Source organism: Vulpes lagopus, chromosome 12, assembly GCF_018345385.1.
Source record: "Vulpes lagopus strain Blue_001 chromosome 12, ASM1834538v1, whole genome shotgun sequence".
In the NCBI taxonomy this organism is placed as follows: domain Eukaryota; kingdom Metazoa; phylum Chordata; class Mammalia; order Carnivora; family Canidae; genus Vulpes; species Vulpes lagopus.
This window is the reverse complement of record NC_054835.1, coordinates 53,098,817-53,126,673: the sequence shown is the minus strand read 5'-3', so window position 1 is coordinate 53,126,673 and position 27,857 is coordinate 53,098,817. Positions and strand designations below refer to the sequence as shown.

Here is a 27,857-nt window from a genome sequence, read left to right as displayed (position 1 = left end):
GTGGGAGACGGGGAGTCTGGTGAGGAAAAGAAACGAAGAACATGAAAGACTCCTAACTCTGGGAAACGAACTAGGGGTGGTGGAAGGGGAGGTGGGTGGGGGGTGGGGGTGACTGGGTGACGGGCACTGAGGTGGGCACTTGACGGGATGAGCACTGGGTGTTATTCTATACGTTGGCAAATTGAACACCAATAAAAAATAAATTTATATAAAAAAAAGAAAGAAATGAAGGAAATTCAGTTGGGTCCTGGATTTCCCTGGAAAGATAAAGAACGGTGATTCTTGAGGCGGGGTCCACCTGAATCATCCAGCATGCTTTTCTGTTTCAAGCATCACGGCATCCTGGGACCCCTCCCTTGAGAGGTGCATCTCTTCTCTACATCGTGTCACTTGTTCATGGGAATATTTTGCATTTCTCATCTGTAAGGGCAAGAAAGAAGTTGGCCTCCAGGGATGCAGAAGGATGGAAAGGGACTTGGGCAGAAGAGGTTCAACTTTGTGTGGAAGAGGTGAATGGGGAACCATGGCTGATGAATTGCGTGCCCCCCCACCCCCATGGCATCAACAAGGATGGGAGGCAGGGAGAGATTGGAGGATGCAATCAATGAGTGGCCTTCCTGGATGGTGTGGCCTTAGAATTGCTGATGGTGGGGCTGTATGGAAGGTCCTGGAATGTGCAGAGAGGTAGCTGGACAGGTATGTGCAGGTCCGCCTCGCCGCGGAGTTTACCATGAACGGCAGCTACCCAAGGCTGTTGAACTCTAAAGCCAGTGAGACAACAGTCTGGGAAAGAGATAGGTTAGGCTGGGGCACAGGGAAGGAGCCCACAAGCTTCCTTGGGTGGTCTCATGGAGCTGAAATGATGAGACATTTTCTTTCTCTCTGGGAGTTTCAGAGGCAGATACAATTTTTCTGTGGGTGGTACTAAGACTTTTTCTGGGAGAATTGGGCCCAGAGCAAGTGACTGTGTGTAGATGATGGTTGGCAGAAGGGAAATTACTTTCTGCATGGGTTTGTTCTTTATTGTTGCTTTTGTAATACCTGGTTCTGTCACTCCAAGTGTTATTTTGGAGATGGGTGATGCAGGTTTTTTTTTTTTTTTTTAAAGCAAGGCATAATGAAATCATTTTTAGAAACCCATTCAACATTTTCATGTCAGTGATGACTGTCATATGGTTACGATGGGTAGTGGGTGTACTCTTACCAAGGAGATGTCACAGCAGCTATAAGAGTAAATGGCCATGGATGAGCGTTTAATGCAGTAAACACTGGAGAAGTTTTATCCAATTGACCGCATTGAGATTTGTGTTCAGTGCTTCATGTTTCTCTTCCCTTTCATGGTTCTGCGCTTATTGAGGGGATTATGGTCCTGCTTGCTCAGGTCCCTGGATCTGCTGCTTATTGGTGATGTGCCCTCCTGCAAACTATCTTATTACATCTAGATTCAATTTCTTTATCTACCGATAGCAACAGAAAACAGCTTCTGACTCCTGGGGCTGTGGCAATGATAAAAGAAGGCATCAAAGATCTCTTTCCCTGAAAATAGCAAGTGATCAATAAATACTAGCTCCCTTCTTTCCTTTTGGAGATCACAAAGTTGCAAGACCAAGCTACTGACATTGATCAGCAGTTGTCTTCAAATATTTCAAAGGCTGCCACATATCCTAGAGGAAAGATACCTTCTTTGGTGCCCCAGAATGCAGACCTAGAGCTAACAGGTAAAAATTGAAGGGCCCTGGATATATGTGCGACACATATGCTGTGACAACCAAAAACATCTCCACACATTGCCAAATGTCCCCTGCAGGGTACAGTTGCCCACAGTGGAGAACCACTGAGTTACAGGCTGGATGACAGGAAACTGGACTTCATCGTCCCAAGGTCACCTCCATCCCATGCCATATTGAGGTCCTATGGCATTAGTTCCAGGCATTCTGGTGGTAGATTTTTGGTTTGAAAGAGAACCTACCATTGAAGATGAAGGGCCTATATATGTATAGGGTTTGCTTTGGGCTGTAGAGAGCACTGAGGTCTGTACTTGGGAGGCCTTGTGTGGTTGTGGTTGGTTTAATGGCTCGTTCATTGCGTTTTTTGCAGGTCATGCTCGCAGCCTCCTATTGGTCTCTCCTGGCCCCGGCTGTGGAGATGGCCACGTCCTCTGGGGGCTTTGGTGCCTTTGCCTTCTTCCCTGTGGCCGTTGGCTTCACCCTTGGAGCTGCTTTTGTCTACCTGGCTGATCTCTTGATGCCTCACCTGGTGAGTACCATTCTTCAAACTTGACATACCTATGTCATGTCTCTGTTGAGTAGCCAGTGATATCGAAATAGATATTTCAAGCCATTTTGGACTTTCATCTAGAATTTTGCCTTGAATTGTGACTTTTTTTTTTCCTAAAAGAAAATAAGCTCTCGGTAATATGACTAATCATCCCCTTAGTTACATTTTGGTAAGTTCAGATTTTAAATGTCAGGTTTCATTATAAATATAGAGTGCAGCTGACGTTGTACCGTGTGGCACTATGTCTATGAGCGGACCTAGCAACCAGGAGAAGTGAGTGATTACGATCATGGTCTTGACCCTTAAGGAGCATACACTGTCATTAGGGAGATGATGGCACACCCAACTATGGCATAAGACCATTGACAAAGCGTCACATTGACAAGGGCTTATGAACAGGAGGATGAGGTGGGGACACTGGGTAGCAAAGCTCTGAGTTTGAGTTCATTTCTGTTCCTGGCTGGTTGTATGCTCCTTAACTCCAGTTTTTCTTCCTATAGCCTGAGGATAACTCCCTTTAAGGGCTGCAAAGTGAAAATTTAAAAATCTAAAAGGCACCAGAATTGGGGGTGAGCCAGGGTTTTTTGGCTTTTCTGCTGAAATGAGGCCGGTGGGTTAGGTTTGGGGAGTGAGCACATACTCGCTCACATGGAAGCATGGTACAAACCACAGCCTGAAATCTGGCCGTGAGCACTGAACAGAAAGAGCCGAGGCCAAGCAATGAGATCCTAACTGAGTGCCATTGGTTAAAATCAGGTAGGCTGCATATGCTTCTGTCAGTAGAGAAGGGTCGATGTCCATGAGAATCCAGTATGGGGATACACAGCCTTACCAGATGCTCTGTCCCAACCAGCCCTAGAGGTAGGCAGAAGTCCTCTGTGAGATCTGAGCTGGTGCTTGAATTCTCTGCTCACCCAGAAAGGGAGGAGGCACGATAAGGACCCTATAGGGGAGAATGGGGTTGAAGGTCATTCCTTCTGTCGGACTGTGATGAGCTAGGATCAGGTCAGGCTCACTGGAGTCAGCAGGACATCTAGCCCAGGAGGTAGTCTTACATTCTCTTCCCTGCCTTCTTTCCTGCTGTAAATTCCTGACCAGAGAAAGAGAAGGAAGGGTTCTTGGGAACTTGTCCTTGGGGCCGATGAGAAACTGATTCCTCATGTCACAGAAGGACCAGCCTCTGGACCAGACAGATGGACGTGATGGTTGGATGGAGAGTCAGGGCACTGTCTTGGGGGAAAGACCATGTGTCATCTTTTTCACCACAACCTTGAATGTCAGTGTCAGTTTCTGGCCCCCGGCCCCTTGGCTTCCTTGCTGTTGATTATATCTGCATGATAAGAACTTTAAGAGGTCCTCCGTGTGGGCTGCCATGTTGTGCTCTTAGATCCACCCTGGTAATGTGTGAACTTGCTGTTGGGGTGTATTATGCTTGCCATGGCAGGAGGATCTTGCAGCCAATGGCCTTAACTCTCAGAACAGCAGACCAGGGCTGGCTCAGTGGCTCTGCACAGCCCCCACTGGGTCTCTTTCTGTCCTTCCTACCTGGGCCCAATTGGGTTTCCAAGACTGTGTCTTGTGAAGGGTTCTTTTTTTTTTAAGATTTTATTTATTCATTCATGAGAGACACAGAGAGAGAGAGAGAGAGAGAGAGAAAGAGAGAGAGAGAGAGAGAGAGAGAGAGAGGCAGAGACACAGGCAGAGGAGGAAACAGGCTCCATGCAGGGAGCCTGATGTGGGACTTGATCCCGGGTCTCCAGGATCATACCCTGGGCTGAAGGCGGCACTAAACCACTTGTGCCACCAGGGCTGCCCAATGTGAAGGGTTCTTTGGACTCACGATGAGTCACTGCTCACTGGGGCAGGGACGGGGGCAGGTATATTGGATCAGCTGTCTGAATGTGAGGACTTTCTCTGGGCAGTGTAAATAGTCATTGGCCAATTTGTACTGTGCAGCATCATTGTTTTAACCTTTTGCTTGGCGTTTGTTCTAATATATGCTTTGAATATGGAGAAGATCCCAGGGGGAAAGTCATGGCCAAACTGTACAGAAAATTCGGAATGGCTTGGGAGTGGCGGCTGAGCATCCAGGGAGAGAATTCAAAGGGGCTTGAGAAAGGACATAATAACCACTAATGCCCAGACACTTGCTAATTGGCAGAAAGATCAGCCTGACAGTAAACATCTGTTCTAGGATGTTTTAAAAGAAATTAATTCTTGCTGTTGAGGTGAGAAGGAGAATTTGTGCTGCAAGGTCTATAAACAGATAAGAATTATTTATAATTGCTACAGTCACTGAATACAGATGTTGCTGTTGTGAGTGGTGCTTGCAGACTCAGGCCACCATTGCTCTGAGACAGCATGAGGCTCCCCTAGGTTTCACTCTTTAACCTGCTTTCCAAACCCAGAAGGGGCAGCAGCTTGGATCCATGGAAGATGCTTCATAGAGCGTGAGTTAATAGGTTTTGATCTTGAGTCCATGTGGTCATCTGGCACTGATGGAGCACGCACAGGGAAGGTAGTCTTCTCAGGCAGCTAGAAGCTGGTTTGAGAACCCAGACTCTCGGGTTTGTGGCAAGGAGATGGTTAACAACCACCTCTGGTCTCCCAACTCTATTTCTGTTGGTTCAGCTTTTCAGATTTATTTGTCTCCCTTTGGGAGCCAAAGCAAAACACTGCTCATGAAAAGGGTTTTACTCATAACGGCCTGTCAGGTTGGACCCGTTGTGGCTTTGTTAACTTCAGATACATCAAATCTCTCTCTGAACTGGGTATTTGTTTTCATTTTTTAAAATCTGGGAATAAAGTAGGGAAGGCTCAGCCAGTAACTGTTAATGGGAAATGAGCTTATGGGGATTTATGGAGATTTTGCAAAATGGTATCTTAATGGGAGAGGAAAAGAGGTGGAGGGGGTGTCGGCACAGACCTTGGGAAGAGTGCTGGCAAGAGGGGGTTGATGGGGAATGCGACTGGGGCCAGCCTGAGCCCAGGGTTCCCCATCAGAGACCCTAGGGAGAGACAGAGTGGATATTAAACAGCTTTTTGAAAACACTGACATTTTTATGACCTTTGCAGTGTTGCTTCTATATGAAGTTAAGGATGGCAGGAGGTAGGTGGTCTTTACGTTGAGTTTAAAGCAGTGATTTTCTTCTGGTGGGTAGAAGGGTAGGGTTGGGAAGGACGCTAGGATGCATGTCCCCAAGGCCTCCTGTCTTTCTTTTTAAACATATTAGTGTCACAACAATACAACACAAAAATCGCATCATAAAAACTTTAAAAAAAAATGTGAAAGTCCCTTCCTGCTATAGAGTATGTCCCCTTCAAATTTATATGGTGAAATCCTAACCCCCAGTGTGATGGTATTAGGAGGTAGGGCCTTCTGGAGGTGATCAGATCTCGAGCGTGGTGCCCGTATGATATTAGGGCCCTTATATAGAGGTCCCCAAGAGCTCCCTGTTCTTTCTGCCGTGTGAGGACACATGGTGACACACAAGTGCTGTCTATGAACAAGAAGCCAATTTTGCCAGCACTTCAATGTTGGACTTTTAGCTTCCAGAACTGTGAGGTAAACACATTTCTGTTGTATATAAGCCCCTCGGTCTATAATAATTTTTTAATAGATTTTATTTTTTGGGCAGCCCCGGTGGCTTAGCGGTTTAGCGCCACCTTCAGCCCGGGGTGTGATCCTGGAGACCCGGGATCGAGTCCCACGTTGGGCTCCCTGCGTGGAGCCTGCTTCTCCCTCTGCCTGTGTTTCTGTCTCTCTCTCTCTCTCTCATTCTCTAAGTCTCTAATAAATAAATAAAATAAAATAAATTATTTTTTTGAGTACTCTCTACACCCAACCTGGGGCTCAAACCCACAACCCCGAGATCAAGAGTCACGCACTCCACCGACTGAGCCAGCCAGGCGCCTCTTACAGTAATTTTTTATAGCAACCCCAGATGGACTAAGACACTTGGATCTTTCTGTCCTGTCCCCAGACCAACCACTGTTACCCATTCAAGGGGTAACCTTCCAGATTTTTTTCTCTTGCCTTTAAGAAAATGAACTATGCTGTGTCTTTAAATACTGAAACATAAACACTTTCCCATTTGCTTGTGTTGCTTGAGAGCGAGAGTGTGCTTTAAATCCTCTATGGAGCAATCCGGGCCACCTCATTTTGAGCTCCTTTCTCCTGTGTGCACACAGGCCATTCGTTTTTCACACCATTGGAACCCGTGTGTGTGATCTCTTGTGTGGTGTCTTTACATTTGAAGTGACTTTTTTGCTACGGTCGTTCTAGTACCTGTGCAGCGTCCCACCGCCCTACTGTACGTGGTCCGCCTCATGGTCTCCCTATCATCCAGGAGCTGGATTCCTCTATGCTTTTACATATATATCTGTGTACATCTGGAAATGTAATTTTGTTTTGTGTTTTCTGAAAAACACATGGTAACATACTGTCTGTGTTGTTGCTACTTGCTTTTTTCAGCTTGCTTTCCATCTTGGCAGTCTCGCTGGGAGATGTGTGTCTCCCTCCCCAAACCCCTCCCTCCCCTCTCTTGGGGATGTGACATCTTGAGGAGGATGCCCAAGGACTGGGGAAGGGGGAGGGAAGGTAGCGGGTCTCTGATTCCCTCTGAGATGTCTCATCCGGGAGAGCGTGGCTGGTGGTCCTGCCCAGGCTGGGGGGTGGGCAGGGCAGATCCTCAGGCGGTGGGGGGGAACTGCCTTCGTCCCTGCTCCCTCCTCAATCAGTCGGTGTCCCCAGTCCTGTTGAGTTTCTCTTTGTTGTCTCCGTAATGGCAAAGAAGATGCCTCTGCTGAAAACCTGAGCGAGCAGTGTGTGCACGTACTTCTAATATGCAGCCAACTTTGACTGACGTCAATACCCGTTGGCTGGAGTTGCAATGAGGGGCCACATATGATGAGTGTCTGCAAGTGACAGAGGTTGCAGGAAGCGCTTATTTTCCCCCCAGAAGGGGCCTTTGGATGTTTTTCTCTCCTTTGTAGATTCTCTCCATCCTCAGCATTTTTTGTTTTAAAGATTTTATTTATTTATTCATGAGAGACACAAAAGGAACGGGAGAAGCAGGCTCCCTATGGGGAACCGTATGTGGGACTCGATCCCAGGACCCTGGGATCACGACCTGAGCCAAAGGCAGGTGGATGCTCAGCCACTGAGCCACCCAGGCGTCCCTCCATCCTCAGCATTCTGATTCTACTTCACTGAAGAATACCTTGCAGAGAAAAGATGGGGTCTCAGGGGGTGGGGGGGATGGCAAGAATATCTTACGGGACACCACAAGGAGAGACTGCAGTGGCAACCACCTGAGAGTCCGTAGCAGAAGCCTGACATTGCCTGATAATCCCAACTGGCTGCCAGAGAGAAGATTGGCCCTCTGCCTCAGTTTTAGTGCTGCCTCTCCTTCTTCTTCTTCTTTTTTTTTTTTTTTTAAGATTTGATTTATTTGAGAGAAGCGTGCAGGTCTGTGCATGGGCAGGGGGGATGGGGAGGGGGTGGGGCAAAGGAGGGGGGTAGGGCAAAAGGAGAGGGAGAAGCAGGCTTCCTGCTGAGCTGGGGGCTCCATGGCGGGCTCCATCCCAGGACCCTGAGATCATGACCTGAGCTGAAGGCAGATATTTAACGACTGAGCCACCCAGGTGCCCCTTAGTGCTTCCTTCTTTTTCATACTTTGTTGAGCATTGGCAGTTCTGCTTGATACTGGAAGATAGACTGGGTTTGGGCAGTTGTTGGCATCGTGGCTAGGCTGGAGAGAGCCAGAGAACTTCCAGTGCAGGGGCTGGGCTGGGCAGGAGGCTCCACTGGCTGTTAGAATCAGGTCAAAGAGGGATGAGGTTTTGCAAATGGGTATGCTGCTTCACCGTCTACACAATCTGTATCCATCTCCCAGGGCCTCCAGAACAGAGTACTGTGGACCAGGGAGCTTCAACAGCAGAAATGTGTTTCCTCCAGTTCTGGAGGCTGGAATTCTGTGATCGGGGTGCCAGCGGGGCAGCTTTCTTCTGTGTCCTCGCTCGTTGGCTTGCAGATGCTCCCTTCTTGCTGGGCCCTCGCGTGGTCTTTTTTTCTGAGCACGTGCATCCCTGGCATCTCCCTGTGTGTCCAAATGTCCTCTGGTCCAGGCACTGGTCTCATGGGAGCAGGGCCCACCCTCATGGTCTCATTTTAACCTAATCATCCCTTTCAAAGGCCCTCCTTCCAAGTATAGTCACATTTGGAGGTGCAGGGGTGATGGCTTCAACATAAGAATTGTAGAGGCCATAGTTCAGCCCATAACCATGTTCTCTTAGTTTCTTTTGGAATCAATGGTACTAAGGTTGAGAGGTGACTGGGTAGGGATGCCTCATCCTGTGGACATGACTGGAGGCCATCGGTTAAGGCATGGGGTGTTTTGAACAAGAACAAGCCAGGGTTTTCCTGGCAGCTGAGTGGACAGGCTGATTAAGGATGCTCCCAGAGCAGATACATGACACTCATCGATACTTTCGTTTCCACTGGAGCAAACCCATGAGCTTACCCAACAAAAGCAGTGGCTCTGGAGCCCCAGCTCGAGAGTGTTTGAAAAGGTTGGAGGGATTCACTGCCTATGGAACAGACAGGCTATGTCACTGCACTGGGGGGCTCGGAGGCACAAAGCTGCAGGCCCTTCAGAAGCCGATACTTGGAAAGAGTGGGCATTTGAGCCCCCAGGGCCCCAGCACCCAGTCCCAAGGTGCAAGTGGGAGCCAGACTTGAGGTTTCTTTTGCTTGTGATGCATTCTGCAGTTTCCTGTGACTTTAAGGAAGATGCTTATGTAGGTGTTGGTTTTGGCTTCACTCCCAGTATGGTATGGTTGCTGCTTCTCCAAGAAAACCATGGGTTTCAGCCATTCTGTGGCTGTCTTGCAGGGCACGTTTAGCTGTGGACATACATCCTGCTCCAGCCATTTGTGTGCCTGTGTGTGTTAGCTGTGCACACAGTCCTGGCTCCTTGGGGCTGTAGGAAAATATTTGTAGCTTTGCAGCCAGTGGCACAGAGCATCGGAGACCGTCCACTCTGGCTCTTGGCCAGGGTTCAGAAGCCCATCTCTGTCAGTGTCGTGTCTTCTGGAGGGAAGTGGGTTTGGCGTGAAAACTCATACATCCGTGTGCACACGTGCACACATACACACACACACCAAAGCGTCCACTTCAGTATAGGCTATAAAGCACTGTAAGACCAACCACTGAATGCTTCTTATTTTTAAAATAGTTTATAATAGTAAATAGTTTTATTTATAATAAAGTACCATTTTAAAAAAAGATTTATTTCTTCATTTGAGAGAGGGGGAGAGAGAGCATAAAAACGTGAGCAGTGGGAGGGGCAGAGGGAGAGGGAAAGAGAATCTCAAGCAGACTCCCTGCTGAGCACAGAGCCTGATGTGGGGCTTGATGTCACGATCCTGAGAGCATGAGATCATGACCTGAGCCAAAATCAAGAGTCAAATGCTTAACCTACTAAGCCACCCCAGGCACCCCATACTGGCAGGGATTCTTTTTTTTTTTTTTTTTTAAAGATTTATTTATTTATGATAGACATAGAGAGAGAGAGAGAGAGGCAGAGACACAGGAGGAGGGAGAAGCAGGCTCCATGCTGGGAGCCCGACGCAGGACTTGATCGTGGGGCTCCAGGATCACGCCCTGGGCCAAAGGCAGGCGCCAAACCGCTGAGCCACCCAGGGATCCCCACTGGCAGGGATTCTTAAATGCAGATAGTCACGGTGGGACCCTTCTAGATCTTGGGTTTTGTTCTCCATGCTTACAACACGTTTTCATATTTTAGATCATAAAGTTGTGACTGAGCACTTGTCGGGTCTTGCTATTTGTTGAGTTGGGCAACATGCCCATGGCAAAGATGGTGGTGGCAGAGGAGATTTACGAGGCTGGAATCAGGTGTGCACCTCCTGTTAACTTCTTCTTCCCAAAGATGGCAGTGCCTCTGTCTGGCTCGCAGGGGAATCCCTAGCTAGGCGCCTGGTGCATCCTTGCCAAGCAGAGCAGATCCAGGCCCTGCCCACGGCGTTGGTCTCCTCTGGGATCATGGTGGTGCTGCTGGTGGTGGTGGTGAATCCAAGCCAGAGGGTGGCCAGAGTTCTGGTATCCAACAAGAAAAGAGGAAGGGAGTGTGGGGCCAGAGATGTGGTTTGGCCAGTTCTTAGAAAGGATGGAGTTGGAGTAAAACCACTCCCATGTGGAGCCATGGGGATAAACAACAAGGCATATCCATAGCCGTAGTATATAGTGCCCCCTTCCAGAAATGCTCTATGCTGTTCTAGGTCTGCAGTTCCTTTCACTGTCCTGTATCTTAGGAATGGCTGGAGGGGAAGGGATTTTATCCTTGTGCCTCGGGAGCACACTGGGGCTTCAAAATCATAGCCAAGCCTCCTTTTTTCCAGTGACGTGGGCAAGCAATTGTAGGACTTTCCTCACCTCAACCCAAGCCAGATGGAGGTGTTCTGAGTTTAGTGCAAAAGCTAAAAGTGATCATCACAAGCCCAGTGGCAGTGGTGAGTAGCTAAGAGTACTGTTCTCTCCTGCCTACACTACAGGATGTGGTTTGTGTGTTCCTCCTCCATAAACTGTGTCTTGGTTCCGCTGTGGCCCTTCTGTTCCCTATGCTGTCATCACCCATGGACCCGACCCCCTGTGGCCTGAAGGCAGGAGCTTGGACAGGGATGGACCTGCTCTGGTGTCCCCTGGGTCCCCTGCACCAATCAGCACAGAGCCTGGCACAGAGTAGGTCTCTAGGAGGTATTTGACGAATGTGTGAATGAAGATGTTGGGAAGATCTAATGGGACCATCTTTGTGAAAACCCCCTACAGCTTCTAAGTTTAAAGTGCTTTACGTCTGTGAGTTATTTTCTAGAAGCAGATCCATGCCCTTTGCAAGGGCCTCTTTTTTTTGGCACAGCAAACATGAGGCATAGATAATTAACCATGCAGGTGAAAAATAGAAAAACTTAGTCTGAAATCTGAATCCGTTGTATGATTTTTCATGGCTTTACTTTCTTTAATTGTGTTTACTTACAAAGCTAAAGATGTACACTGCTATTTAAAATAGGCATTTTCTGAGCAGTGGGATCAGGAAGTGCGTTAGAAGGGAGGTGAGTGCAATGGGGTAGGGGTGGGAGGGAGCAGGGAAGTTGTCTTTGGTGCTTCAGGAAAATATTAACACCTGAACCTCCCCCTGGAGGTCTGATTCCATTGTGCCCACAGGGAGGCCTAGGTGTCTGAAACAGAACATCCCCACAGAGGCTCCGACGTGCCACCGAGGTCGGTGACCAATGAATGAAGCCTACTCATAACTTTTCGTTCAGATGTTATTTTTGGGATAATTCACTGCAATTCACATATCTTTCTCTTTCCCTTCTAAGCCAAGTTTTACTATTGCAGAAGCCTCAGAAAAGAGGGAAAGGAGGACATCCTGCAGGTGATGAAGGGACAGTCTCCAGATGAAAGGGGAGAGGATCTGGTTCTCTGGATGGCAAACGTCAGAGCTCACCAGAATGACCTGGGAGACCTCCTTTATCCAAAGGGCTCTAGCTTCCTTTTGGCCGCTGCCTTTCTCCTCCGCTGGTTCTCTGGGCAGCCTTTGTAAGAGTAATCACTTGCTTTGTCTGACACCCTGATCCTGACTCTACTCACCCCTGCCCATTTTGCCAGAAGCTACTCGAATAGCTTCCATATGGCAGAGCAAGTGGCAGTTGGTGGCGTCCCAGGAGACTGTCTCTCCCTGAAGATGCCCAGAAATGGCTTAAGGCGGGACCTATAGGTAATGAGCCTCAAGAAGTGCAAGCCAATGCCACGTTTTCTTGCTGCCAGAGTTCTAGTTGGACATCATGGTTGGGGGTAGAAGCGGGATTATTTGTATTAAATAATGATACTGTATTTTGTGATGGCATATTATATGATGATATCTAAGGGTATTGCATAATGGCATTATGTAAATAACATATCATTATATACATTATGTCTTAATTCTTTCTTTTTTTAAAGATACATTTATTTATTTTAGAGAGAGAGAGTGAGAGTGAGCATGAGCTCAAGAGAGCACCCAAGCAGGGGGAAGGTCAGAGGGAGGGGCAGAGGGAGAGGGAGAGAGAGAACTCAAGCAGACTCCCTGAGGATGTGGAGCGTGACATGAGACTCAATCCCATGACCCTGAGATCATGACCTGAGCTGAAATCAAGAGTTAGGTGCTCAATGGACTGAGCCACCCAGGCACCACATACCTTAAGTCTTTCTACCAACCCCATGCTCCCCACCCTAGTCTGCATTTCTAGGTTGGCATAAGGCTTCTTTAGAGGCAGCACATAAGAGGGGAGCAAGCATGGGCATTGGACAAAATTGCCCTGGATTCATTCCTAGGGCTGCACATCTAGGGGCAGATACTTAGTATCCTCAGTATCCTTATCTGTAGAATGGATATAATCCAACCTGAGAGGGTGGCCATGAGGATTAACTGCAATAATGCTTATAGAGCACCTAACACACAGTTTGGCTGGCATACAGTAGGTGTTTAATAAATATCAGTTCTCATATCAGGAAATGTGGAAGCTGTTGTGCATTCAGGCTTAATAAAATGGGTGTGTGTTGGGGGAGATGCATCTATGTATTTGTGTATGCCTGTAGTCTTCAAAGGAGGAGGGCTTCATCGTGATGTTCATTTGTCTTACCTCTGGGTTCTAGAAGGTGAGGTGTCCTTTCCTAGACATTTGTATATCCTATAAGCAGATGGCCCCTTCCTTCCGCTGCCCTAAAAGGAATGGATTGAAAATTGTGCCTGTAAAACTAGACCCTTAGGACCATAGCCCATCTTTGCCACTCCTGTGGTATCTTTCTCTCAGATGGATTATTGTTCAATGGAAGAGTGACCGACTGGCCACTTGGAGACCAAAATGATTTGACTAGGTGAGGAGGAAACCTTCAGTTACCTGTGACTTATCTGTAAATAAGTAGATTTACTTTACTCATAGAACAGGTTGCTAGTAGGTTGTCCACCTGGTTTGACATCTAGGTTGTTGCTACCGACTGAATTATTATGCCTCCCCCCACCCACCTCCCCATTCATATGTTGAAGCCCTAAACCCCAATGGGACATTTGGAGTGAAGTCTTTGGGAGATGATTAGGTTTAGATGAGGTCCTGAGGGTGGGGCCCTCATTGTGGGATTGGTGGTCTTACAAGAAGAGCCTCCAGAGAGCTTGCTCTCTTTCTCTCTCTGCCATGTGAGGACACAGTGAGAACATGACTGCCTTCCAGCCAGGAGGAAAGCTCTGTTGTGTGTGTTTTTTCTGTACCACCAAGCACTTCTCCAACAACCAGCTGGGGATCCTACAGTTCCAGTCAATCCTGATACTATCTACCTGGAGATATCTATCTCCCTGCCAATATCAAGTCCTGGTTGTGTCAATCAGCTATAGATCAGAGGTTCCCACCCCCCACCTCCTTGGATTTGATTAATTTGCTAGAGCAGCTTGCAGAACTCAGGAAAACAGTTTATAGTTGACCCTCTCCCCCGCCCCCTGCCACATACACAGTCAAAAATCCCCAAATTTAACTGTTGACATGCTTCCAGTGTTGACCGACAGCCTGACTGATAACATAAACAGTTGTTCAACACATATTTGCTATGTTATATATGTATTATGTACTGTATTCTTAGAATAAAGTAAGCTGGAGAAAAAATATTAAGAATATACCAGGGAAGGGACACCTGGGTGGCTCAGTGATTGAGCATCTGCCTTTGGCCCAGAGCGTAATCCTGGGATCTGGGATCGAGTCCCACACTGGGCTCCTTGCAGGGAGCCTGCTTCTCCCTCAGCCTATGTCTCTGTCTCTGTCTCTTGCTGTGTCTTTCATGAATAAATAAATAAAAATCTTAAAAAAAAAAATCCTAGGGAAGAAAAGATACATTTACAGTACCGTACTATATTTCTGGAAAAAACTCTCATGTAATTGGACCCATGCAACCCGTATTGTTCAAGGGTCAGCTGTACTCATGAGATTACTGGTCTATTCTAAAAAGATAAAATTCGGGCAGCCCTAGATGGCTCGGCGGTTTAGCGCCGCCTTCAGCCCAGGACGTGATCCTGGAGACCCAGGATCGAGTCCCACGTCGAGCTCCCAGCGTGGAGCCTGCTTCTCCCTCTGCCTGTGTCTCTGCCTCTCTCTCTGTGTCTCTCATGAATAAATAAACAAAATCTTAAAAATAAAATAAAAAGATAAAACTCAGAAACAGCCAATGGGAGAGAAGCATAGGGCCTGGTACGGGGAGGGGGTGCTTCTACTCTCTCCCCACATGTCAGTCTACCTCATCTCTGTGTGTTCTCCAAACTGGAAGCTCTCTAAACCCTGTCCTTTTGGGTTTTTATGGAGATTTCATTACCAGAGCGCAATTGATTAAATAATCGATTCAACCACCAGTCCCCATTGGGCTTCTTGGAAGTTAGGGGGTGGGGCTGAAAGTTACAGCCCTCTAGCACATGGCTGGTTCCCCTGGCAACCAACCCCCATCCTCAGGTGCTTTCTAAAGGTCACCTGGTTAACAGAAGCTCAGGTGTGGTGGAAAGAGGTTTGTTACGAAAATCCAGACATCTTAATCACTCTTATCACTTAGGACTTCCCAAGGGTTTTTTAAAGTGCTCCTGTGCCAGAAATAGGGGCAAAGACCAAACACATATTTCTTACTATAAATCACAGTGTCACCAGACCCCAATCCTCCTGGCACCCTGGTCTTGGACTCTCAGCCCCCAGAACTATGAGAAACCAATTTCTGTTGTTTAAGCTACCCAGTGTGTGGCAGCCTGAGCTAAGGGCGGTGGTGAAAGCTGTTGTCTTAGATCTTGGGTGACTCAGCCCTTCTTTGTCTTTGCATTCTCTGCAGCCACCTCAGCCCTGGCTCAGTGGTCCTGTCACCACCTATGCAGGACTCACCCCCAGGCCATCGCTGTGGAGTGTCCTTTTGCCCCTTTTTACTGTGGGGCCAGATTGTGTTCTCTGCCTGTTTGCACTGTCTGCCTTCTCTCTAAAATAGGCATCAGTCTCCTCCTTCTGGTTCTTTGTACGTGTTCTAGTTTTCCACCTGAAACGGGCTGGCTGGATCCAAGGACCTGGAGGGGGGTTTGCAGGACCAGCCAGGAGGCTCCTTGACTTTGTGCAGGATAGAAATCAAAATGAGGAAGTGAGAATAGAGTTTATTAAAGATATAGAGAGGGTAGACATGGACAGAGTGACCAGGAGACTCAGAAAGGAAAGAAGAGTGAATCTCCCCTTTGCGTGGGGTCTGGGGATTTTATTGAGGACAGTGGTCTGCTGTATGTGTCTTTTCAGTAATCCAAGAACAAAGACCTGTGTTCAGGTGTTTCCCATAAGTCACTTATGCCCTGGAGGCAGGAATTTTGATGAGTCAATGGTCATGTCAACCCCACCTAGTCCCTCCTTAGATGTGACCTGTTGTGCTGGAGGACTCCAAAGAAAGCATTAAATCCTTGACCTTTATAAGGAAGACATACCTTGTCTGTTCTATAAGGTGTGTGTAAGGCAGAGGTGCAGGTCCTAGAAAGAATAGAAACAGGAAAAGGAGTGGAGAAAGCAAGTTTCCAGGGTGCCTGGGTGGCTCAGTCATTTAAGCATCTGACTCCTGATTTTGGCTCAGGTCATGATCTTAGGTTTGTGAGATCCAGCCCTGCATCGGGTTCTGCGCTGGGTGTGGAATCTGCTTGAGATTCTTTCCCTTACCGTCTCCCTTTGCCCCTCCCCACCTAGAAAAAAGCAGGCTTTTGTGGGGTCCCATTAGTTTCCCTATTTCAAGTTCCCCATCCAGGACTTTGCTTCCCAAGTCCTATCAGACCTGTCCATCCCCATTGGTCAAGTCAGTCCTTCGTACCATTAGCAAACTAAACCCTGATTTCTTTTATAATTATTCCAAGCACATCTAGTTGGAGCAATTAATTACATTTCCAGATATTTGGATAAAGGTTCTCTTCCATCACAAGTTTGGAAAAATTAAGATATACATGAACATTAAAAAAAAAAAAAAACTTGTACCTATTTGCTTAGATATCTGGGCTTGGAAGGCCCCAGAAACACATTCTACCTTTGGTTGGGGTGGCCAGCTGACTAATGGCCCCCAAAGATATCCAGGTCCCAATCCCTGGAACCTGTGAATATTACTTTATATGGAAAAAGGGTCTTTGTAGCTGTGATGAACTTGCGATGAAGAGGTCAACCTGGTATATCCAGGTGGACCCTACATGCAGTCATGTGTATCCTTATAAGAGGGAGGCAAAGAAAGATTTGCCTGAAGAGAAAAGGGCATTGTGACTCTAGAAGCAGAGGTTAGAGTGATGAAGCCCTGAATCAAGGAATGCCAGGAGCCCTGGAAAGTAGAAGAAGCAGGGCATGGATTCTCTGTAGAACCTCTGATGGGAGTTTGGTCCTATCACACCTTGATTTCAGTCCAGAGATACTGATTTTGGATTTCTAGCTTCCAGAAAGTGAGAGAATGAATTTCTGTTTGATTGACTGATTGATTTTTTAAAGATTTTATTTACTTATTTGTGAGAGACACACACAGAGAGAGAGAGGCAGAAACATAGGCAGAGAGAGAAGCAAGCTCCCTGTGGGGAGCCAGACGCGGGACTTGATTCCAGGACCCCAGGATCATGACCTGAGCTGAAGGCAGATGCTCAGCCACTGAGCCACCCAGATGCCCCAATTTCTGTTTTCTAAACCATCATTTTGTGAGAATTTGTTACAGCAGCCACAGGAAACGGATACAGTTTGCATGGTTAATTCTCTCCTTGGTGCTGCTACCCCTCCCACCACTCACTGCTCTGGGAGCCGCTGGTGTTCTGTGCCACTAAAGTAATTCAGCAGTGAGTCCTTTCTCTGACCAACTTACTGCTTGTGGGTACTACGTTTTGCACATTGAAAAGCTCAGAATAGATCAGTGACTTTTGCACACGTTCAGTGAGAGTTTGAACCCTGACTTCTAAATGGCTTAAGAGGCTGCAGAGCATAATTGCCAATCGCGTGGACTCTGGAATCCCACTGACTGAGATCAGATCCATGCTCTGCTACTTGCTGACCACGGGACCTTGGACTAGTCACTCAGCCTCTCTCCTACTAAGCCCTGCCCTGCCCACTTCACAGAGATGGTTATGAGGATTGAGCGAGCTGCCAGGTTTCATTGATTTTAGAAACATTTTTGTACATCTTAACCTCTCTAAAATTGGGATGCATTATACAGGCAATGGCGGGTCATTGTCTATGACTGTATTTTTCCTTCCTAGCGATACCTTGAGGAATGGTGTATCTCAGAGTAGAAGGCATTTTGGAATCGATGAACATGGTAATCCACGCAGATATGCTGAACTCAGTGTCTGCACGTTTTAAGAGCTCAGTAACTATCAGTGATTATGTGGTTCTCTCAGTTGTAGCAAGGAGGCAGAGGGTTTTACGTATGATTTCACCATCTTCTTCTACACCTGATACTCTTCTCTCTCCTCCCTATGTTCACGAACGTCCCCTTTGCCATACCTGTCCTGTCTCTAATCATTTCCATTTCCCTAGTTCAGCCTCTCTGCAGAACCTGGAGTAGGAGATTGAGAATCCGTGGCCCTGAGTGATAGGTCTGGTCCTGTTCTCCTCTTGCCTCCCCACCTTGCAGAGCCACCCAGGTGTATACATGACCTTGCTTATGGGACTTGTATAACTTGAACTTGCTCCCGTGGCCTCTGAGACCTTAAAATCTTTTTCTTTCTTCCTTTCCTTTCCTTTTTCCTTTGCTTTTTCCTTTTTCCTTTTTCCTTTCCTTTCCTTTTCCTTTCCTTTCCTTTCCTTTCCTTTCCTTTCCTTTCCTTTCCTTTCCTTTCCTTTCCTTTCCTTTCCTTTCCTTCCTTCTTCCTTCCTTCCTTCCTTCCTTCCTTCCTTCGTGTTTTAAGGGTCTTTTGAGACCTTACATCTTGACTTGTCTATAAATTTTTCTTCCTTCTAATTTTTGTTTCTATGCTCTCTGGTGGCAGATGAAGACTCATACTAGAAAACTTAAGGCAACGATTCTATACCTGTCAGGGTCCAGTGGTCTGGGAGACAAACCATAGCAGTCACTTGAACACAAAGAATTTAATATAAAGAACTGCTAACTAGGTATAAAGTTGTTAGCTAAGGTAAAAGGAGGACCCTAAGGTATCAGAGGTATCAGAGGCGGCAACTGCTGAAAGCAGCTACCACCCCTAGGATTGAGGAAATAGAAGAAGTTAGAATTCTGGAAACTTCGAGGAGGGGGTCCTTCAGAGCTGAAACTCCAGTGTCTGAGGAAGATGTGCCAGCAGGCTGGTACTGATGTCGTAGGCTGGGGCACAGTGAAGCTAGTTCTGCATATGTCAGGAAAAAGTCCAGACCGGCTTTGATTGATAGTATGGGAAGGAATCGCTGCAGCTGTGGTGAAGCTCTGCTGGAGGGATGCCCACGCAGCGGCCAGCACGTGGGAAGGAGCATGTCCCTCCTCAAGCCCTGTGGTTTCCTCTAGCGTGCCTGACTGCCAGAACCAGACAAAGACCAACTGGCAAAACAAAAATATAGTTTGCAAAGCCTCAGCCCAAGTATTACTGAGATACAGGAACCTGCCTTGGGGCCGGTTAGGATTCCGCTAACTGCAGTTGGCTCACGAGCCTTGTGATGCTGTATATAAAAATGAGTGTGCCCATCAGTCAGGGTTCTGGATTGGAAGCAACAGATACTGCCTCTGGCTGATTAAACAGAAGTGGAGCTTGTAAAAGGATTACCAAGTAGCTTCCAGAATGTTGGTGGGAGAGGAGGGAGCTGGAGAATGAGCTCAAGGCTTTGATTTTAAGAACAAGATTGCGAACCAAGTCACTGGACTGCTCTGATGAGCAAAGCACCACTGGCCAAGGAGCGGCAGATGCCTGCAAGTTTCCCCAGCACCCACATCTTTGTCTTTGCCAGATACACGACTTGGATGCAACGCTGCTACTTTTGCATCAGCCCACACCAGAAGGACAGAGGGGGAGACGGGAGAGAGGGAGGGGAGATTTCCAGCTGATTTCACTACCTTCTCAGTCGGTCCAGCTTGGGTGCATTTGGTCGGGAGAGCTAAGTCATTTGGCTGTGCCCTGGCTGCAACTGTGTATGACCAAGTGTCTGGATTTCCAGCTCCTGTTGTGGGAAGAGCTCTTCATTCTCTATCAAGTGTCAGAGAGTGGGCAGGTCTCTAGATATGAAGGGGTTCAGATATAGCACAACCAAAAGGAAACCATCCCCTGTACTGGGCAGGGTTCATCACAGTAGGAAATGCATCCTTGACTTCCAGTAGATTCTCAGAGGAGTTTGCAATCACCAACATGCTAAAAATGGCTGAAGGTGACTCCTTAGGGAGGGCTCATTACACGTGTATAAACTTCCCTCTAAATAAAAGGGTGCGATAAAGCCGTGGTAATGAGACCCCTTTGATGGTTGAAGTTCAAGGTGTTCAGCACGTTTATTAATGATTAGCAGCGCTGAGAGGCTCTTACCCTGCAGAGTGCTAAACCCTACAAGATTCCTGGATGGAAAGGGTCTCTTTGACCCCAGACTGGCTTTAATTAATCTCCCAGCAGGCCTGCAGAGTGGGAAAATCAACTATTATTGCATTCTGGACAAAGGCAGGGCTGGGGGAAGAGTACATTTTTATGGGTGACATGAGGGAATGGGAGACAGTCAGGAGGTGGAGAATATAATTTGGATGCTTGATAGTTCCAGAAACAGACACTTGTGTTGTCACGAGGACCCGCGAGTTCTCTTTTCTTGGCAGGGTGCCTCCAGAGATGCTAGGGCTTGAGCAGTTGGCCACTACCTTCCCTGAGGGAGATGCGGCTGTGCTTGCAGACCTGTCCCTTTCTCTGCGTCATCATTGTCATCTTTGTCATCATGTCGTCTTTCTCTGTGAGACCCTAAGGCCCTTCTGGTATACACCCCACTCTTACCACACGAGGCAAAAAATGCTAACCACCAGCTATTTAAAACTACGGCTCTTCTCATTTAATCCCTTTACTGTGGTTATTGTCACAGAAAATGCCATCAGCTCTGTTCCATCTCAGAGTTGGCAAATCCTGAGCATGGTCTGGTTTTCCTTGCATCTTTGCTGAGATGCTTCAGCAGGGACCCCTGGACTTTAGCTTCCCTTCCCCACTCTGTTCCATGACTCAGTAGGATTGCATGAGTGTTTGTCCGGTGGGGTGGGGGGGATTCCCCAAAGCAGCCTCGTGTGTCAGGATCACTTTTTTTTTTTTTTAAGATTTATTTTTATTTATGATAGACATAGAAAGAGAGAGAGAGAGGCAGAGACACAGGCAGAGGGAGAAGCAGTCTCCTTGCAGGGAGCCTGATGTGGGACTTGATCCCGGGACCCCAGGATCACAACCTGAGCCAAAGGCAGACGCTCAGCCACTGAGCCACCCAAGTACCCCAGGATCACATTTTGATGGTGTCTGGACTTGCAGGTTTTTGCCAGGGGGGTGCATTCTTTCTTCCCGGGTTGTGATTCTTCTTCCTTTCCCTCCTTACCCCCTACCGTCCTGTTCCCACCAGGTCTTTTTTTTCTGTGGTTCATTTAGTGCCAAATTTTGGAACGAGGCATTTTGCTAGTGCCAGGGATCAAAAGCCTTGTAATTGTATAAATAAGCAATTACAGAGCAGTAATTGCTCTAATGAAAAAGAGTAGAAGATGGGAGCACTGGCAAATAGTGACTCAGTCTGCTTAGGGGATTCACAGGAGGCTTCCTGGGGTTGATGCTTAGGTTTAGACTTAAAGGTGAAGTTGGGCTTTGTCAGGCGGCTGGCCCTGATCGGAGCTGGGGTGGGTATGCATTTCAGACAAAGGGAACAGTATATCTAACACTATATACACTGCAGCAGGCTGACTAGTTCATTGTTGCTGTGTTATAAAGTACACGTATTAGGTAACTATTGCTGTGTAATACGCACAAACTCTCAGTGGCATGCAGCAGTTAATAAGGAGTGATTTCCTAGCTGTCAGCAAATTGGCAAAGTGGCAAGATTGCAGATAGGTGGGGTGGCTCTGCTCTGGAGGCCTGTCTGCCTTAGACCAGAGCATTTTCTTCCTACAGTGAGGGCAGGGACATTAAAACAAGAGCAGAAACAGAGTCCCCAAGGGCTTAGGCATGGAAGGGACACACTGGTGCTTCCATCTGTATATCACTGGCTCAGCAAGTCACCTGCAGAGTCCAGAGTTGAGGGGTGGTTGTCCAGGGTTGGGTGGGCTATCCCCTCAAATTCGTGTCTTTCCTGGAACCTTAGAGTGTGCCTTTACCTGGAAATAGGGTCTTTTGCAAATATAATTAGTTAAGTAGAAGTCATGTGGATGGAGTAGGGTCGGCCTTGAATCTAATATGACTGATGTCCTTCGAAGAAGGGAAGAGACACAGGAACAAAAGATGAATGGAAGGAAGCCTGTGCAGCTGGGGCAGAGACTGGAGCTCTGCTACCATAAGCCAAGGAGCGCCAAAGATTGCCCGGAATCATCTAGAACTGAGGAAACAAGGAAGACTCCTTCCTTGTTCCCTCACACATGTCAGTAGGAGCCCAGTCTTGCCTCCACCTTGATTTCAGACTTCTAGTACCCAGAACTGTGGGAGAATAAATTTATGTTATTTTAATACCCCTCCACACCCAGTTTTAGGCCTCAGTAGTTTAAAAACCTCTCTAGTGATCCTCTCTCTCTCTCTCTTTAAGGATTTTATTTATTTATTCATGACTGGTATTTCAGAATACCAGTCATGAATAAATCTCAGAGAGAGAGGCAGAGACATAGGCAGAGGGAGAAGCAGGCTCCCTGCAGGGAACCCGATGTAAGACTCGATCCCAGGACCCCCCGGATCATGGCCTGAGCCAAAGGCAGATGCTCTACCACTAAGCCACCCAGGTGGTCCTCTCCAGGTGATTCTAATGAGTAGCCAACTATTGATAAAAGGAAGCATTTAACACTTGGACATTAAAAGAAACAAATAAAAAAAAAAAACCCTTTCTATGACAAAAGACGCCATCAAGTTAAATCCACGTCAAATCCAGTGAGTTGTTTGCATTACATATAACTGACAAAGTATTGGTGTCTAGAATATCTAAAAATCCACAGATCAATGAGAAAAGGACCAACCATAAAAAAAAAAAAAAAAAAAAAGAAACCAGCTGTTTGATTTAGGAATTCAGAGAAGGAAACCCTTAGGGGCCAACAAATACATGAAAAGATGCTCAATATCCTTAGAAATTAGGGAACTGCAACTTTACCCATTGTATTTGACAAAAAAATGAAAAAAGTTTGACAGTATGAGGTGTTGACCAAGGAAGATCCGGCAGATGGGAACTTGCATGCACTGTCGGTGGGAATGCAAATCGATACACCCATCTTGGTGAGTAATTTGGAAATATCTAGTAAAACTGAAGATCCATGACCAAATAATTCCCCTTTCAGGAATATGCTATCTAAACGTTCCTGCAAAGGTATACAGGGAGCCATGCGTAGGAATGCCTGTGGCGGCATGCCTTGTAATTGTGGAAAATTGGAAAAAAAAAAAAATACCAGTCATCAGAAGAACAGATCATGAAATTGCGTGAAGTTCACAAAATGGTATGCTAAACAGCAGTTAAAATGCATGAACTAGATATATATATAACAACATGGATAAACCTTCACTATTTAGTAGAAACCAGAGGTAAGTTACAGAAGCTACATGCAGTAAAATAAACTTAATAAACTTAAGCTTGAAATTATATAAAATCACATTATTTTTATGTGTTTATATGACTTTATGAGCATGTCTATTAAAAGTGTAAAAGCGTGGCTATGAAAGGTGCTGGTGAGCTTTTCCAGAAATTTAGTACCTCTAAGTGTGTGTGTCGGGGAGGGAGCTCCAATTCTTTGTGCGATATATATATATATTTTTTAAGATTTTATTTATTTATTCATGAGAAACAGAGAGAGAGAGAGAGGTAGAGACACAGGCAGAGGGAGAAGCAGGCTCCATGCAGGGAACCCGACGTGGGACTTGATCCCAGGTCTCCAGGACCACGCCCTGGGCTGAAGGTGGTGCTAAACCACTGAGCCACCCAGGCTGCCCGGTTTGTGCGATATTTTATTTTAAAAATCTGAATCAACTATAGTCAAAGGTTCAGCTTACCTTTATTAAATTAAGGTGGGAGGTACATGAATCTTGAGCTTGTACTACTCTGTGCTTTTTGACATCTCTGAAATAGTTCTTTAAGAAGCCTTAAAGAGGAGGCACCTGGGTGGCTTAGTCGGTTAAACATCAGACTCTTGATTTCAGCTCAGCTCTTGATCTCACGGTTGTGAGTTTAAGCCCTGGGTTGGGCTCCACACTGGGCATGTAGCCTACTTAAAAAACAAACAACCCCCCCCCCCAAAAAAAAAACAATAGATAAAATTGTAAATAATAAAAATAAATGACGTTGAAGGGAAGGGGAAAACAGTGGATTAGGGGGCTTCATGTTTTCATGTGATCATTACCAAGACATCTCTCATTTTGTAGTAATGGTCCTTGACCTTGGATGGTCATGTAATTCAGGTATGCTAAATTTTTGTATATAGTCTATAAAAAAAATCTGTCAGATTTTGGTGTGAGACAGAGTGTGTGCATGTGCATGTTGGGAGAGGCAGAGGATTATTATAAAATCCTAATATTAAAAGGAGGAGCCTACTTTGAATGTATTTACACTATTATACTTGAGCTCCTCCTGTATTTTTCTTTCTGGTCATTTTTTTTAGTGACTATCGTCACATTTCTAATTTTGATAACTACCGAGAATCAGGTTGTCCATCTTTGGCAGTCTTTTGAGTTTGTGACCGGTTGTAATAATTTATCCGTAGTAGTCATCAAGGTACTGCATTAGTGTGAATTTCTGCATTCTAACTTCGAAATCAAGCAAGACGCAAGGATAGCGCATGCCATCAATTCTTATTTTGCTTAATTAAGTTTTCAGCCTCTGCTTGCTTCTGAGATGGAATATTTGTGATGTTATGCCTTTCATGTAATGAGACGGATAAGCCGTTTATAGTCTCATCTGCAAATAGTCCGATAATATGTGCGGCATTATCCATTTTTTTGCTGGGTGATTTAGGATGACTTCTCGTCGAAAGAGAAAATTGCTCTAGTGATGAAGACAAAAGAAATTACTGGAGCACCTCTTATAAGAACATTCATTTCCTCTTATGTGACAGTAATGTCCCCAAATAATTAAGTTTTATGATATCCATATGTGAAGCCCATTGCAGGAAGAGCATTATCCCAGGACTCACACGTTGATGGATACTCTAGGCAATGGCGTGCGTTTAATTTTCAAGGTGGGAGCTTATTACTTTTCTTTTAATAAATGCAAAAGTCTACATCTTGAAACAGTAGAATAAGCAAAACTCTCTTCACTCAAAGCCTGGCTTGATCAAGTGCAGGAGATGCGGGTGCCTGACAGCTTGTCATTACAAGTTAACATACTTCCCAAATACAATGGTAATTTCTTGGAACAGTAGATGCCCTTTAAGAATCCTCTTAAAAGACAAAAACAAAGATACCAGACTGGGTTGTTTAAAGGTGATTTATATCCTTAAGACATATGTTGCAATGGGGCAAGCCGAATGATTTGACATAGATGGAATATTTATACCCTTGCTATTATCATGTTATGAGGCACGATAGTTGCTCCAAGCAATATTGGAGAAGCCTGCGCCGCATGCTACATGCTCCTCGTTCATTGTTATCACAGTAAAATCACTTCATTGCAAATAAAAGGATTAAACAATTAGAGAAAAGGAGATATGAGAGGAAGGAAAGCACTGTAACATGGAGCCAAGGTCTGGCTGTGCTGTGGAACTCTCACCTCTGGCATTTAGAGAGGATGGCAGCCTGTTCTCTTTGTTGTCCTTGTTTTGTTTTTGTTTATTATAGTAAAAAAAAAAAAACCACACACACACACAACATAAAAATTGCCCATCGTAACTGTTTTTAATGTACAATTCAGTACGGTTAAGTATGTTTGCTGTCTTGTGAAACGGATCTCCAGAACCCGTTCATCTTCCAGGTCTGAAACTCTGTATGGGTTCAGCATGGACCTCCCTCCCCCATTTCTCGCCCTCCCCCAGTCCAGCCCTGTCCCACCCCCCACCATAGCTACCCTCCTACTTTCTGTTTCTATGAATTTCACTACTTCAGATACCTCATATATGTGGAATCATATCGTATTTGTCTGGCTTATTTCATTTAGCACGAGGTCCTCAGGGTTCGTTGATGTTGTAGCAGGTGTCATACATAATTCTCTTCCTTTTTCAGGCCAATTAATATTCCACTGTGTGGATTTGCCACATTTAGTTTACCCATTCATCTGTTGCTGGATGTTTGGGTTGCTTCCACCTCTCAGCTATGGTGGGTAGTGCTGCTATGAACATGAACGTATAAATATCTCTTTGAGACCCTGATTTCAAGATTCTTTTCTTTTTTTTTTTTTAAGATTTTATTTATTTATTCATGAGAGACATAGAGAAAGGCGAAGACATAGGCAGAGGGAGAAGCAGGCTCTCTGGGGGAAGCCCGATGTGGGATTGGATCCTGGGACCCCGGGATCACAGCCTGAGCCGAAGGCAGACACTTGATCACTGAGCCACCCAGGTGCTCCTATAGAAACCCTTTTTAAAGAAAAAAAAAAACTGTAATCATTGTAGTTAGAGATAGTAATTAGGCCATCCCTTGGCTTTCATTTGGGACTAGATTGTACTGACTGGGTGCTTAGTATGCACTAGGCCCTGGTCTAATTTTGCCTGTGTGTGAACTCATTCAGTCCTCAGTCCTGTGAAGCAGGTACTGCGTTATTCCCATTTTACAGATCAAAAAATTGAGCCCCAGATCGGTGATGAGAACAAGCCCAGCGTCAGTGCCCATGCTATCGACAGCTATGCAATGCTGCCTCTCAGATCCCTCTAATATGATTCTCCTTTCCTCATGATTATTTTTCTTGCATTCATTGAGCATCTGCAGGTGCTTTCCATACCTGAATGCGTACAGTATTCATCGGGAGGTTGCTAAAATGCAGATTCCTACTGGCAGGTCTGAGGTAGGCCTGGGATTCATAATGTCTCATGAGCTCTGAGGTGAGGCTAGCGTTGCTGGTCTGCGGGGCCCACTTGGGAGCGGCCAGGGTGGGTGGAGGATACAGCAGTATAAGCAGCAGTGGAATCTCACAGTTGGAGGGGCCCTTGGAGGTTGTGAACCTGTGCCTGGCAGGTGACATCTGATACCTGACCCTTTGATATTCTGATTTAGGAGAATCAGATACCTATATTTCTAGAAAGCTCCACAGAGGGCTTTAGACATGTAGCCAGTTTTGGGAATCAGCCACATGCATCCGGCTCCCCAAATACGGTTTGGATCACTGCCTAAACATCTCGCCGTACAGATTGTACAGACACTGGACAGTCCTGCTTTCAGCAGTAGTCCTGAGAGCCATCCTGGCTTCAGGGGAACCTAGGGTCTCACTGGAGAGTGTATTAGTTTCCTAGGGCTACAAAGTGAGTGGTTTAAACAACAAAAATTTATCAGGTCAGTTCTGGAGGCTGACAGTGATCGGGGCCATCCTCTTGGAGGTTCTAGGGAAGGGTCTGTTGCAGTTTCTTTCCTAGTTTCTGGCAGTTCTTTGGGATGTGACAGCATAATTCCATTCTTCCCCATGGCATTGCCCCTGTGTGTGTGACTCTACCTCTGTATCTGCAACTCCTTTTTTTTTTTCCTTTTTCCTTTTCTTTTTTTTTTTTGTATCCACAACTCCTAACAAGGACATGATCATATTGGATTAGGGCCCACACTAATGGTCTCATTTTAGCTTGATCATCTGCAAAGCCCCTATTTCCACATCAGGCCATATTCACAGGTACTGAGGGTTGGGACTGTGACATCTTTTTGGGGGACACTGTTCAACCTGTAACAGGAAGGTGGGGAATAGGTAGCTGGAGGCTATGCAATATTAAATGTCAGACATTGGCGTTGCGGCAGGGTAGGGGGTGAAAATTGGAGCCCTATGGAAATAAGGGTTTGGATGGAAATGGACATCTCAAATAAATACCACTGACAAGTCGGATAGAGCTGTCAGCTCTGTCAGCAGAGATGTAGGCAGACTTCAAAGAGAGATGATGTGACTTGTCCCTCCCTCCGTAGGCACCTCTGGCTTTTTCTGCCGAGTCCTGGTGTGGCTCTCCCTCTCTGGCCCCTTCAGCTCCAACAGACCATGGCCTGGTGCCTGGTGCCTGGTGGAGGGGCATCAACCATGCTGAGTGGGTGCTCTCCCAGGAGGGTTGCAGCCCCAGATGCGTTGCTGTGCTTGTGCCCAGCCCCAGCCTGGGCCTCCCAGCACCCTGATGAACTAATCAATGCAGGCTGCGTTGTTAGAGGGAGAGATTTTGTTCCTAACCAGAGAAAATCAATTCTTTAAGAGGATTATTGCTGCTGCACACAATTCACTAGAGTTATTGGTCGGCGGAA

The 27,857-nt window shown here is 46.3% G+C and overlaps 1 protein-coding gene across 2 annotated transcripts in view; it reads left to right on the top strand.

Moving 5' to 3' along the window:
* Positions 1-27,857, top strand: part of SLC39A11 (solute carrier family 39 member 11) — a 328,137-nt gene that overhangs the window by 44,345 nt on the left and 255,935 nt on the right. For both annotated transcript variants that reach the window (XM_041724574.1, XM_041724573.1), the window contains exon 4: positions 2,098-2,256. In XM_041724574.1, the coding sequence (XP_041580508.1) occupies positions 2,098-2,256 (159 nt within the window). The remainder of the gene's footprint in view (positions 1-2,097; positions 2,257-27,857) is intronic.